This window comes from Uranotaenia lowii, chromosome 2, assembly GCF_029784155.1.
Source record: "Uranotaenia lowii strain MFRU-FL chromosome 2, ASM2978415v1, whole genome shotgun sequence".
Lineage (NCBI taxonomy): Eukaryota > Metazoa > Arthropoda > Insecta > Diptera > Culicidae > Uranotaenia > Uranotaenia lowii.
In genome coordinates, this window is record NC_073692.1 from 276,567,679 (window position 1) to 276,583,387 (window position 15,709).

General features: G+C 36.2%; 1 protein-coding gene across 1 annotated transcript; it reads right to left on the minus strand.

Annotated features, from left to right (window-relative positions):
- Positions 1-13,249: 13,249 nt before the first annotated feature.
- LOC129742708 (uncharacterized protein K02A2.6-like) lies at positions 13,250-15,202 on the minus strand. The gene has a single exon (XM_055734651.1). The coding sequence runs from the start codon at positions 15,200-15,202 to the stop codon at positions 13,250-13,252; it is 1,953 nt and encodes a 650-aa protein (XP_055590626.1).
- Between the last annotated feature and the right edge of the window lie 507 nt (positions 15,203-15,709).

Consider the following 15,709-nt stretch of genomic DNA (forward strand, 5'->3'; position numbering starts at 1 on the left):
TTGTTGTATTTTAAATACATAAAGTTCAAAATGGATATAATTTCCTCGTCGATAATTCACATTTCAAATTGTGATTGAATAGTATTTCAAATGGATGACATTACAGAGGAATTTTTCAACCGAAACTAAAATTGAAATTGATGAAAAGAAATGTAAATTAATATGGTTGATAATTTACATTATTATCAATTAAATATTCTGACCTGATCTGATTTTTTGTAAGAATTCGAGTTTAATTTCTTATCAAATCTGGTGTTATATTTGATCTATTCTTCTTCTGTGAACTGATTGTTATGCCCGAAGCTTCAAATTCTGGCTTTATTCCAATTTTTAATTCGCATTCCGTTTTTGATGTTTTGAAAATACTTGCTTGAATTTTTTTTTTGTTCAGACAAAGTATCAACATTTCGAATGAATTATTATTAAAGTCTCATTTGAAACTGCACACAAACCCCCCTTCCCCCCATTCCCCCACTCGCACTCTCCAAATGAACGTTTTTTCGCAATATATTTACGTTATTGACTGATTTTTGAAAAATTTGGAAAATCACCCCCCCCCCCCAAGAGCCAGCTCTAGGACCGCCCCTGTCCGAGCATGACAAAAGCAAAGTGTTGAATTGGAAAAGAACTTCAGAAGCGATGTTCAGTGGATAAATTTTTCAAGAACACATTACTTTTTACCTCAAGGGAGTGGAATTTGTTCAAATTGCGATCAGAAGTGCATAATCTAAAGTTTATCTGCAAAAACCATTCTAACAAGTTTGGTAAATTGTATCCTGTTTCGCAAAATGTTGCTTTTGTTGAATGTTTTCAAATCAGAATAACATTGACTGGAAGGTTTGAAGCATCTGTGGCAATCATAGAAACTCGTTCGTTTCAAGCCGCAATCCCTTTAGATGCTGGAAAAACTGGAATAAAAACATTTTCAAGCTCCACGGAATTTAAATATTCAATGTATGCAAAAAGAAAAGACAATCTAAAGATGATTTAACTTGCAGTGTTTGAACGAAAAAAAAAGAAACAAAATAGCTATATTTCGAATAAAAATATATCATAAACCGAAAATATTGTTTTCCTTTCATTCAAAATTTTATTTCAATTTTTCTTTAGTTTTAAAACAAATCATGAAAACAAAAAATCTGTTGAAACATGGAAAATATAACTTAAAATTTCGACGATTGTTGCACTTTAGTGAAACCACTGTGTGCTGCGAGTAAATATTTGTTGAACAATAAAACTTAAATCTTTCATATCTCGAAAACAAGAAATATTATATTGGGATTTTGGTTGGTTCTAACGTAAAATTTTCTCAAAAAAACAATGGAATCATAAATTTCAAGAAAAAAATATACTTTCCTTGCGAAAAAAAAACGTTTTATTTTTAGAGCTTTGATTTGACGTTTAAAATGTCACTTATTCAAAAAGTGAATAACATCAATTGATAGATTTTAAAAAAATCTACACAACGCATATTTTGTCATTTTGGTATGATTTTTCAGTCCGGAAATATAGTATTTTAAAAAGTGATGATTTTTTTAAAATCGTGTAAAAAAGAAGGGAGGGTCCCCTGGAACGAGGGGTGGGCGGATCATTCTCAAAAATTGAGGATTTATTTTGTAGGCCTCAGAAAGTCTTTCGGCCAAGTTTGGCGAATTTTCGATGAGAATTTTTTTTTCGTTGTGCACACTTGACATGGAATGACCCATATATATATATATATATATATATATATATATATATATATATATATATATATATATATATATATATATATATATATATATATATATATATATATATATATATATATATATATATATATATATATATATATATATATATATATATATATATATATATATATATATATATATATATATATATATATATATATATATATATATATATATATATATATATATATATATATATATATATATATATATATATATATATATATATATATATATATATATATATATATATATATATATATATATATATATATATACATATATATATATATATATATATATGTATATATATATATTGATATATATTGATGAGAACAGTGGAGAAAAGAGTCTATAAAAATATACAATGTGGGAGTACGGATGCAATGATTCATATTCATAATGAAATGACTTCTTCAGCTGAATAACTTTTCGGACTGAGTGCTGAAAAGTGATGATCCAGCTTTAAGTAACGAACCATTTTCAAATTTTTGGATTTCCCCAAAGAAAAAGAAAAAATAATTACTAAGAGTTATTTATAAGGAACCGTTCAGATACCACGTGGACATAAAAAAATGAAAATTTTGACCCCCTCCTTCCGCTCCGTGGACAAGCGTAGACATTTGGCAAACCTCAACCCCCCTACCCCGGATGTCCACGTGGACAGATATGATTTTTTTGAAATCTACTTTTACAGGCTAAAATACTACTTTTGGCCTTTTTGTTATTGAAATGGCTGAAAAAAAAAATACGAACGTGTGGTTCCTCATATAACATAATTTTAAAAATTATACGTTTCTAAATTATCATATTAATAATTTGCTTTCAAGTGGTTACTAATTGATCAAACTGAAACTGAAAAGCTTTGCAATTTCAAGATTTTGATTTTAACATCTTAATATTCACCTATTGAAAATATTTTGTAAGTGAGTAAGTCCACGTGGAAATGACCCAAACTCCTACCCCCATTTCCATACACCCTTCCTCCCCCTAAGTTGTCAACGTGGTATGTGAACGACCCCTAAGCTGAATACTGCGAATTCAACGCTTGGATAGCCGTGTTGATAACATTATAACATAAGTGATTTGGTATCCGATATTAGTGGAAGAAGAACTACAATTAAAAACCTGCAGAGTGAGTCTATAACAAGGTTTTAGCGAAAGTCTTTTTAGAAATTTCTAATTACTGTAGAAATCAAATACAAACAATTCTTTTGACGTTTCGGCCTACTACCTTCAGCCATCCTCAGAAAACTATATTTTAAACAAAAAACTTAAATTAATACAAAAAATTCTTCACAATATTTCATCACAATTTCACTGCACTTTTGCACTTACGATTTGTATCGCCGCGTGCTTCCTGAACGGCTGTCTTACTTGATTTAAGTCCGGTTTTGAATCGCTTCTAGCAGCTGGCGTCTATCATTCCCGGTGTCGTCGTGATGTTGTTTGTTGTCGTCGTGTTCGGTGACGTCGTTTTTGAATCCGTCGTTTTAGTTGCGAATTGTGGCGTCTCTCTTAGTTTTTTAATAATAGAGCTATATATTTTAGAAATTTCAATCGAATCTTGCTTGATGTTTACTGTTCTTCCTTTTTTGAGTTTTATGTGTAGTGTTTCAGCTGTTTTTCGTTTTCCTTCTTGGTTTACTCTTTCTAAAATATATGCTTTGTCGAAATTAAACTTATGGTTCTGTTCTATGGCATGTTGTGTCAATCCTGTGGCTCTGGTGTTTTGTTTGAGACTCGTTTTATGATTTTTAATCCTTTTTTCCAGAGTTTGAGATGTTTGTCCACAGTATTCTTTCCCGCATTCACAAGGAATTGAATATACCACATTTGTCTGTTTTAATTTTGGAATTTGGTCTTTCGTTTTTGTGAATAAACAGGTTTTAATTTTGTTGATTGGTCTCGAGGATGCAATTATGCCATGATTTTTCAGTACTCTACTAACTTTTTCACTCAATCCAGGAATGTATGTTAGTGAGACGTATTTTCCTAGATTTTCCGTAGTGCTGTTGCTTAGCGAGTTGTAAATAGCATCTACCCTCTTTTTTAAAATATATTTGATAAATTCATCTGGGTAATTATTTAAATGAAGTATTTTACTGACTTTATTGATGCTCATTTCACGTTTTTCAACGTCGCTAAGTTTCAGTGCCCGGTCAATCAATGCAATCGCTGTGTTCTTTTTGTGTATATATGGACTTTCTGAATAATAATCCAAATATCTTCCGTTTTCTTGTTTGGTGTACCAGTTTTTCTCAATCTTTCCCTGACACCTAGAAAGTTTGAGATCCAAGAAACGCAATGAGTTTTCAGTTTCTTTTTCCAGCGTAAATTTTATGTTTGGGCATTGACCGTTAAATTCGGCTAGCACGCAATCTATGTCGTTTTCATAACCTACTATCAAACAGTCATCGACGTAGCGTTTATACATCACGAGGTTGATACCTTTATCTCGTAGGCATTGGATGGCGGTTTCCTCGAGTTGTTCCATCAAGAGAGACGCTACTACCGGGGATAGAGGAGAGCCCATCGGTGTGCCAAAAGTTTGCTCGAAGATTTTACCATTGTACTGAAAAAACGACGCTCCAAGTATTGTGTGAAGGGCGCGTTTGAATTCAGTCCATGGTATCGGCGTGTAATCGCTAATTTCCCGCCACTTTTGTTCAATTATATCGTACACATGCCTACGAGATAAAGGTATCAACCTCGTGATGTATAAACGCTACGTCGATGACTGTTTGATAGTAGGTTATGAAAACGACATAGATTGCGTGCTAGCCGAATTTAACGGTCAATGCCCAAACATAAAATTTACGCTGGAAAAAGAAACTGAAAACTCATTGCGTTTCTTGGATCTCAAACTTTCTAGGTGTCAGGGAAAGATTGAGAAAAACTGGTACACCAAACAAGAAAACGGAAGATATTTGGATTATTATTCAGAAAGTCCATATATACACAAAAAGAACACAGCGATTGCATTGATTGACCGGGCACTGAAACTTAGCGACGTTGAAAAACGTGAAATGAGCATCAATAAAGTCAGTAAAATACTTCATTTAAATAATTACCCAGATGAATTTATCAAATATATTTTAAAAAAGAGGGTAGATGCTATTTACAACTCGCTAAGCAACAGCACTACGGAAAATCTAGGAAAATACGTCTCACTAACATACATTCCTGGATTGAGTGAAAAAGTTAGTAGAGTACTGAAAAATCATGGCATAATTGCATCCTCGAGACCAATCAACAAAATTAATACCTGTTTATTCACAAAAACGAAAGACCAAATTCCAAAATTAAAACAGACAAATGTGGTATATTCAATTCCTTGTGAATGCGGGAAAGAATACTGTGGACAAACATCTCAAACTCTGGAAAAAAGGATTAAAAATCATAAAACGAGTCTCAAACAAAACACCAGAGCCACAGGATTGACACAACATGCCATAGAACAGAACCATAAGTTTAATTTCGACAAAGCATATATTTTAGAAAGAGTAAACCAAGAAGGAAAACGAAAAACAGCTGAAACACTACACATAAAACTCAAAAAAGGAAGAACAGTAAACATCAAGCAAGATTCGATTGAAATTTCTAAAATATATAGCTCTATTATTAAAAAACTAAGAGAGACGCCACAATTCGCAACTAAAACGACGGATTCAAAAACGACGTCACCGAACACGACGACAACAAACAACATCACGACGACACCGGGAATGATAGACGCCAGCTGCTAGAAGCGATTCAAAACCGGACTTAAATCAAGTAAGACAGCCGTTCAGGAAGCACGCGGCGATACAAATCGTAAGTGCAAAAGTGCAGTGAAATTGTGATGAAATATTGTGAAGAATTTTTTGTATTAATTTAAGTTTTTTGTTTAAAATATAGTTTTCTGAGGATGGCTGAAGGTAGTAGGCCGAAACGTCAAAAGAATTGTTTGTATTTGATTTCAAATTCACCGAAAAGCATCAACTAGAAAAGCCAATAAGAATTAGCGGTGATCAAAGCTCGTTAACAATTACTGTAGAACCACGCTTATTCGAGCTTCCGCGTGGCCCAAGCCTCCGTTTCCATACGAAATCCTTGTTAAGTTATATTTATACATATATTGTTTTGCTATGAAATCGTTGTTTTCGGTGAGTTTAAAGTCTTGAATTGCAAAAAACGCCGATTTAACAAAACCATGCTTTAACCTAGCTATGCGCAAGGATGTTATGCAAACCCAGAGCCAAAAGATAAGATTTCCGGGGAGCTACTTTAAATAAAATTCGAATATACCATTCTACGGAGAAATCATCCATGTTGAAAAATGGGATCTTCAAAAGGCGTCGGTCGCATATGTTTACATGCCTAAGAAACTGAATTTCCATAAAATTACACATGAAAAAATTAAAAAAATGGTTAATATATAATTTGAAGACCAAAAATATAAGACTAAATCAATTTACGCTTACTAAAAATGGTGGTTTTAATTTTTCTTTTCGTTATAGGATGGGAGGGAAACTATTTTAAATTTCTATAAATACAAACCTCATAGATATTTGTTTTTCAAATAATATGATAAAGATAAACACGGTAATCAACCCTAATCAAAACTTTAAAAAGACTTACCAAAATAATAAAACTCTCGTGATCAAATTTGTTATAATGATGCAATAAAGTTTCCAAAATTTCGATAAGTCAAATGACTAATTTTGATTTATATTTTATGTGAACCCGAGCAAGGCCGGGTAAATTCAAATAGTCATACATAAAATACAGTATGTAAAACAGTTTTTTTTTTAATTCACCGGAAGACCAGGAAATGCTGTCAAAACTATCGTTGAATCTTCACATACAGAACTCGTTCGATTTTGGCATCATGCCCTAAAATTTTGGGTTTTCAAAGTCGAATGTTGCAAAAATCGAACATTTTTTTTCTCTAAATTGTTTGTCTTATTTTTACAAAATAGCTATAATTATCATCATTAACGTTATTTATAGTCCATTTCCAACCAATTATATCATGTTTTTGATGCATTTTGCACCTGGGGGAAGAAGACTGAATAAAAAAAAGAAAAAAATCTTTCAAACGTCAAATTTCTCTCATCAACCTACCGACCAGTGCGAAGGCTCAAAATTTTTCTTTTTATTTAGTGATTTTAAATAAAACATTTTTGATACTGAAAAGCACTTGTTTTGCATAAAACCATGATTTTATTAGGTTTTTTTTTGCTCTGGCATATTCTTGCATGATCAGGCGTATAGAGTTGCTCAAATTTCGTTAAAATTTTTGAAGCTGATAAATTAAAATTGTTTGATTAATGGTTGATCTAAAAATAGCTTAAATAACAGATTTAGATTTTGGGTAGATCCCATGGACCGAACAACATTTTTTAAATTATTCGAAATTTATATTTACGACAGAGTTGACAGACTGGTATTGGATAATCTAGCTGGTGTATTCAATTTCAATGTTTATTTTTGAATCTACAGCAAATAACTCAGAAGATTTGAATTTAGTACCTAAACAACTGAGTTACATGACTCGCTACCTTAAACTGATCATCTAAAGTTAAAACTTTAACTATTACAAATCTTTTCAATAATTGCTGGCTTTTTGCCGAACAGTAAAAAAACGATACAGAAAACGATACAGTGAATTTCAGTCTTCCTCTCCCAGTTTTGCACTATTCACGTGTTGTTTTTTTCATATTTGCTGTTTCTTTTCTTTGTCGTTTCTTTTCTTTTGAGCATTCTTTAGGCCTGTCCCAACGGTGTATGGAAAACACCAAAACCGATCCATACGTAACACATATTGAGAAAAGATGTACAAAAACCGTATCGACTATAAAAAATGTATGTCACACTATTCTCGACTTCATATTTTAAGAAATAGCGTTGAAGAAATAGCTCATCGAATCAGTGAGAGTCGGCGTTTCTCGAGTTCAAACGTTATATGAATAAGAATGGGAAAATAACAGTAGCATTCTTGTGAAACTAACTACAATAACCATTAATTTAAATTGAAAAAAATAAATATCAGTGAAATGGCCGATTTTTGCCAAAGGTGTTAACAATATAGTCTACACGAAAAATATATCATAACGAAATTTCACGGTTTTTATATTAAAACATTGACCACACTGCCATGATTCTTAGAAAAAAATCCTTTCAATTACAAACTACTGATAATCATGAAAATTTGACTTAAAAATACTTAAAAGTAGCATTTTTGCCATTCTGTTTAGTTTGCCCAAACAGTGCACAAGTATGTTTAATGAATTTTAACCATTTTCAAAAGGTATCTCGAAAACAAGAGCTGGTAAACTAAATGAATATTTGGAATCAGCACCCCAAAATGAGCCAATTTTTAAAATGACAATGTTTTTTTTGTTGTTTTAATTAAGCTTTTTTATCTCGCAGCGTATAGTCATTAGATAAAAATCGGTTTCAACTGGTTTCTACTAACTGGTAACTAACTAACTAACTGTTCTTTGACTCAATGTTTTGGCCGAAACTAGTCAGGTCATTTTTAATGAAGCAAGTTGAAACCAGACAAAATGGTCAAAACCAAACCAGCTCGACAGGGGGTTTTAAAATTGTGCTAAAACTAGTATACCTAAAACCAATATTTACGCCTGAACCGTTGCAGGTGCTCTTAGCTGATTAACAGTCTTTTTTCCGGAGCATGTTTTCGGATTTTTATTTTCCTTAGGCTTTGAATAGCGGAAAACTGAAGCATGGAAGCTGAATATTGTCTGGAAAACATATTTGAGTTACAATACGAGAATTCCAAAACTATAAATTTAGTAAAAATCTGTTGAGAAACAAGAGAGATATAGCGGTTTTAGTCAGGAGTGTCAAATTGACACTCCAGGGACTGTAATTGGTATAAATTTCAGGGACGGATAAATATCTTTATATTTTTCACAAGCTAAAACATTCAAGCTGACATGTTTAGCAACCTCTAATGCTAATTAAAACAATAGGAAAATGATTTTTGTTCCACATTGTAAAAATCATTCAGATCTTCTTCTCGGAAAGCTAAAATCGTTTTAATTGTTCCGTCATTTTTTCATTCAATAATTGGCACTGCCGCAAACAAATGAGCTTCCTGCGAATAGTCACTCGCTATTCTTTCAATCATTTTTAATCGCATCAACCAACAGTTCCGGAAGGCAATTCAATTATCAATGTAAAAATCATGTTTTATTTTCTCTATTCTGTGCTGTTGTCTCGGTCCTACAACAGGCAGTGTGAACAGAAATCAGCAGCAATGATAGTTCGAGGAAAAAAAACGTTGGCTCTCTGGAAGACAAGTGGCGATATAATTGTTGCTTTTCATTAAGTGGCAGTAAAAAAGTTTTATGTTTTGACAATTAGTTTTATTTCTAGCGCTCTCGTTTTTTCGGCTTTCTTTTCGTTTGGCGCTTTATTGTTTTGGTATGTTTTTGCAATCGCAATTCAGATGTCGGATTATCATAAATTAGTGCTGCTGCTGCTGTGGTGCGGCATTTTCGTTTTGTTGTTGCCTGTTTTCTCGGTGGATATCAAGATGGCAGATTGTATCAAAAATAGCGTAAATTCCTGTCAGAAAAGAGCATAGAATTTGGCAGTTAAGAGACTAGATCCGTCGATAGGGCTCGGTAAGGTGGTTGCATTCCGGATGTTTGTATTATTTTTCAACCATTTCATCATCATTCAGCTTTATGGACTTTCCCAAATTAAATGTTTTATTCATTCGATGGTTGCCAAAACTTGTACTCGAAGAGATTTCCCGGTCTAGTACTTGTTGCTACTGGTATATCTAGAGCTAGTCGATGGCAGAGTAAAAGCCATTAACACCGGCTCAGCCGTTTGTTTCGCACTCGAGACGAGCTGTTCTACTAGGTATAATATGTATCTGCTACTGTCTCGATGATTCCAACGACGATGCGCTGTTTGGAAACCCATCATCATGGCCATAATGCAGTGTCTAGCAGCGGGTCTACTTCTAGTCTAGCTACATGAGGTAGGGAGGTACTTTAAAGTTTCCATCGCAGCTGATGATGGCGGCAACCCCAATTTCCTCGAACTTCTAACCGCCTAACGACAGTCAATGTCTTGGCAAAACTTTGGAACAAAAGGCTTAAAAAGTTTAACACGGTCGGTTTCCCACTCACAATGAGTTGAACAAGATGTCTCTTTGCCTCTGATGCATTCATATTGGGCCATGAACATTGAACGAACAGTCTATAGCTAAGTTAGCGTGTAGGCCAGTGGGAGGCGATTCGGAAAACTACCTTGTCCGTCGGCTGGTAACAATTAAGACCTTGTCTTGTGCCTAGGTTGGAATATCTGTTTGCTCGATTAAAGCGCATTTATAGGTTCTTCCGCCAGAAGGCTTTTAGAACAAGCTATAACTTGAAAAAAAGTGGTTTACTAAAAAAAAATCGAGGATTTTGAATACCAACCTGTTTTCATGATTCTAATTAAACCAGAATGTTTGTTTTATCATTCTACAAAATTTTAATGAAGAAATGAAGCAGTTTGATAAAGTACTACAGCTCAAATGAAAAACTAAAAATGCAGTCATTTATTCAAATAGTTCGTAGAAATTTTATGTTTCACTTGAATTATTTAACCAAGTATGCTCACAACACATAGTAGAGCCTCAACGTCAATTGGTTATACTCAAAAAGTGGTAAAGCCCATCTCATAATTGGAAATTTCTCATGAGACTGCTATTCAACAAGGGTCCCATTTCATCAACTAGTGCTACCAACAAATCAAGGCGGCTTAATCTTTATCTTCCTATCTTAAAGCGCAAATTTTTGCAGGGAGTTTCTTACTAGAAAAATAAATCTTCTTCCAAACTTCTTTTTTTCAAATCTATCCATTAACTAATAGGACATAGTCGGCGCCGTTATTGACGTTCAAAGAGAAAGCAATCTCAAGCACGATTGACTTGACCTCTAAACAAAGTTGATGGACTCGGTCAAACACGGAGCAGCAACCATTGGCAATGTGGAACTAATTCTACTGAGCCACACCAGCAACTGTGAAACTCAAAGTGAATATTATCATAATTTTACATTGAACAAGTAATACATACTGTTTTACTTGGTGAAAATACAAAGAACAACTTACTTTATTGATACCTTTTTCTCTTTTTACATGGTGTGTGTCATACAAAGGTGTGGCCATAAAGGCCGTCAAATAGAGAGGTAATAGACTACGTAATACTACAACATCTTCCCTTCCCTAGCATTTAACTGATTACTCGAAATCAAGAAGATAGTCTTTGAATTTTATCGGGACTTTAATATCTCTCTTCGGACGTCGTGGAGTTTCGGCTAACGGCTGATGTATGTTTGCAGTTTCCATTCTACTGCCCATCGTGTTGTCATTCTTCTCCGGTGTTGCAGTATCTGCAGCTTGATCATTCAGACTGACAGACGATGTGTGATCGGGTACCAGGGCCTGCTCGTTGGTGAACGTTGTAGGCAAACTTGGATGGTTTTGAACAGATGAGGGCGTAATCGGCTCTTTACGCGGCTTCAGATGTTTGCGATCACGTCTGTAGCTTGACCCTTGAACATCTACTACAAAGGAGCGCTCGTTTTGACGTTGGTGTATTACCGCTGGGGTCCAGTACTTAGAAGATTCTGGATTAAGTTGAACATAGACCGGTGATCCAACTTCCAAATCCGGCAGCTCTCTCGTTTTTTTATCATACTGTTGCTTGGCTTTTTTTCTATTAGTCTCGATTGCCTCAGCAACATTTTCCACAACTTTCGGTGTTAACTTGCTAGCTGATGTTGGTAGGCCACATTTTGTGTTTCTAGAAAACAACCTCTGCACTGGACTCGACCCGATCTTATTGGGGATATTCCGCCAATGAAGGAGTGCGTACCAGAAATCCGTTCCAGAAGATTCGGCTTTTTTTAAAGATGTTTAGCGATTTTGACAGCGGCCTCCGCCTTTCCGTTTGCCTGCTGATGGTTTGGAGCCGATGTCGTGTGCTTAAAGTCCCATTCTTTAGTGAAAGCTACCCACTCTCGACTGTAGAAATTCGTACCATTGTCAGAGAGTACGACCTGAGGACAACCATGGCGAGCAAAATTAGATTTACAGGCAGTTATAGTCGATCCCGGAGTTAAATCTTTCAAAAAGTCGATCTCAAAAAAGTCGGAATAGTGATCGACGGTCACAAGGAATTTTCGTTTTTGTCCTTGATAATCAACGAAAAACACGTCGAGGGATATAAGTTGAAACGGATGTACTGGTATTGGATGAGTTTGCATTGGAGGAGCTACTTGAGATGAGGCAAACTTGGCACAGATAGAACACGCTGCAACTGAATCTCGGATTTGTGCACTCATTCCTGGCCAAAACAAGTTAGCACGAGCTAACTTCAATGTCGCTTCCACTCCATTATGACTCACATGCGCTTTCGAAACCATTCGCTTCCTCAAAGCGTATGGTACAAGTATGCGGTCATTTCTATACACCAATCCTTCCTGAGTAGCCAATTCATGTTTGTACTTAAAGTACACTTTGACGCCTTCCGGTAGACTGGTCACAGCTGCTGGCCAACCACAATGTATGTACGAGATGATCTGCTGCATCGTGGAATCTTTTTTGGTCTCCTCAACAACTTCATTCAAGCAGTCCTCAGACACTTTCAAGAAAGATGCTAGTTGTAGGTTATGTAATTCACTGAACACTTGATATACGGTAAACTTTTTGTAATCATCTTCTTCTAAAGAAACAGGTAATGGTGCACGAGACAAGGCGTCCGCGACCACATTGTCTTTACCCGTAACATACTCAATGTTCAACTGATATCGCTGGAGATTCAACAACATTCGTTGTAATCTGCGAGGGGCTGATATTAACGGCTTTCTAAATACGTTAACTAATGGTTTGTGGTCTGTTTTCACCGTAACTTTTCGATTACCGACTACTAACTGGTCGAACCGAACACACGCAAAAAGTATTGCCAAAAGTTCTTTTTCAATTTGGGCATAATTTTTTTCGGTTTTCGTGAGTGTTCTAGAAGCGTATCCTACCACACCATTGCGCTGAAAAACCGCTACGCCCAAACCATAACAACTAGCATCGCATTCTATCACTAGAGGTTGAGACTGATCATAGTAGCACAACGTCTTTACATCAGACACCATAAACTTTAATCGATTGAATTCTTCTTCGTGTGCTGAGGACCAATTCCACTCTTCTATTTCCGAGATCAATCTTCTTAACATCGTAATGTTGGCACTTAGATTCGGCAAAAATCTTCCCAGGTAGGTCACCAATCCAACGAATCGGTGTAATTCTTTTTTATTTGTAGGCACTGGATAGTTTTTTATAGTAGACACTTTTGAATCATCCGGTCTGAGACCGCTATCACTCAATATATGACCGTAAAACTTCACAGATCGTTCACACACTTTTAATTTTTCACGATTCAATTTAACATCACTTTTCTCGAGGCGCTCCAACAGGTTCCGCAGATTCCGATTGTGATCGACAAGTGCTTACTCCATAGATTCTCCACACCCATATACCAAAATGTCGTCAGCTAGGCAATCCACTCCCTTCAGGCCTTGAAGAACCTCGTGTAGCTTATTTTGGAAGATCTCCGGAGCTGGGGATATTCCAAATGGGAGCCGCTTCCATCGGTACCTGCCAAAGGGTGTCCAAAAGGTAGTCAGGCGACTGCTCTTTTCATCCAGGACGACGTGCCAAAACCCTTTTCGAGCATCTACCATTGTGAATATTTTGGCTCTACCAAGTTCTCGGAGGATTTCATCTATGGTCGGGAATTGCAAGTTTGGTCTTTTCAAAGCTTGATTGAGATGGACTGGATCGAGACATATGCGAATCGAGCTGGTTTTATCTTTTTCACGTTTCACGAGAACCACATTGCTCACCCATTCCGTGTGCGCAAACTCTTTAATCACAATGCCATCTCTTTCGAGTTTGTCCAATTCTTCTTTCAGAGGGCCACGAAACGCTAAAGGGATTCTTCTTGGAGGTTGGATACATGGTTGTACAGACTGATCAACCTCCAACGACACTTCACCGGCAAAACGACCATATCCTTCAAAAACGCTTTTGTACTGATCGACTATCTTCATTGCTTCCAAACGATGGATATTCAGCAAACTCGTGGAATCTGTGGCTGTCGCAAAAGACACTGAGTTACAAAACTTCACATAACCTAACGTCTTGCTGGCGTTCGCTGACAACAGTGGAATATGGTCTACCTCAACCACTTGGAAAACTAATTTATATCTTTTCCCATTTCGTCTGCAGCTAATTTTCGTTTCGCCCAATACTGGAATCGGATTTCCACCGAAACTAAATAGACGAAGATTTGACGGGGTGATTTTGGTTTCTGGTGATCCAACAATTTTGTTCAGCCAATTCTTCCCAATGATACTTGTATTTGCTCCGGTGTCCAATTCACATTTGATCGTTTTCCAATAGCCGGTGACGTTAACTTCTAAATCTGCCAAAACTTGCCCTCCGGAAGCGGAGTTGTCGTAAATTTTCCGAATTTCTGCTTCATCTTCACTATTTTCTGTTTCTTTTTCACTTTCCGTGGATGACTCAGCATAATAATCACTATTCGATTCTTCTTTAAGCACTTTAACTCGACGCTTCTTCTTATGGATCTTTCCTTCCGATTTACAAACACGCTCGTAGTGGTTTTTTCCACCACAAGCAGTGCACTTCTTGCCGATCGCTGGACAAGCTCCTTTTTTAAATTTGTGGCGGTCGCCACAAAATTTGCACTTCATTAACTTGGCAGACGTTTTAAGTTTGTTGACCTCAGCTTGTTGTGAGCGCGCTTCTCCGAGTTCCTGGTTGCGGCACATAGCTACTGCGTCCGCTTCAGTGATGTCTGGTTTTGTCAGCATTTTTTGTCGGAGGTGGGGCCACTTGTTAGATGTAGCTAGTTTGAACACGACTAATTCATCACGGAGATCTCCGAGTTTGGCCAGCCGGCTCAGATGTTTTAAACGAAGTAGGAAGTCCTCGGTACATTCTAATGGGTGTTGTTGGGCTTCGAAAAAATCCAACCTGTCGATGTTTTTGTTGCGTTCAACCACTACCTTCGCTTTGATTGCTGCCACCGCGAGTTCGAGGTTATGTCTCTCCTCTTGAGTAAGCTCAAAGTTGCTGTACTTTTTAAGAGCAGCTTCTCCAATGACAGACATTAACAAACTAACTTTTCTTTCTTCGTCTTGCTGGGGCCATCTATCCACTCCGATACTCTTGGCATAGTTCTGCCAATTTGACATGTAAAAGTCAAAATTTCGTTCCATGTCTCCTTCCACAGATAACGGTGGGGGCAATGGAACAAATCCTGGAGATGATCCGCCTGCTGCTGCAGCTGTAGCGCCAGTGTTCATCCGTTGCATTTGTTCAATGAGCGAACGGAACATCGCTGTCTGGCTTTCAAAAAACTCCTGCATCTCCATCATGTGATAATAATCACAACACGGGAACTCTTCCGGAATAATAAACGACCGAAGTAAAACTTTTCTTAAAAACGTTTATTTGGAACCGGTACTTCCCGAATCAAAACTTCCGCGATTTTCAAAATGACGCCGGAAAAAAACAAATGAAGCTCACGCAGCTTCTGACACCATGTTTTACTTGGTGAAAATACAAAGAACAACTGACTTTATTGATACCTTTTTCTCTTTTTACATGGTGTGTGTCATACAAAGGTGTGGCCATAAAGGCCGTCAAATAGAGAGGTAATAGACTACGTAATACTACAACACATACATTTTCTATAACCTTGCATTACGGTTTTCACGGTTTCAGGTGGTTGTGAGAAGTCAACCAAACAAACCTCAGCTAAATTTTTGCTTATCAGTGGGTTTCTAAGCAGCTCGGAGTTCACTACTTTTCCTGTTAACATATTAGATCAAAGGACTATTATCTACTAGGCCTAGTATCTATCTAGTCTAATAAGATAC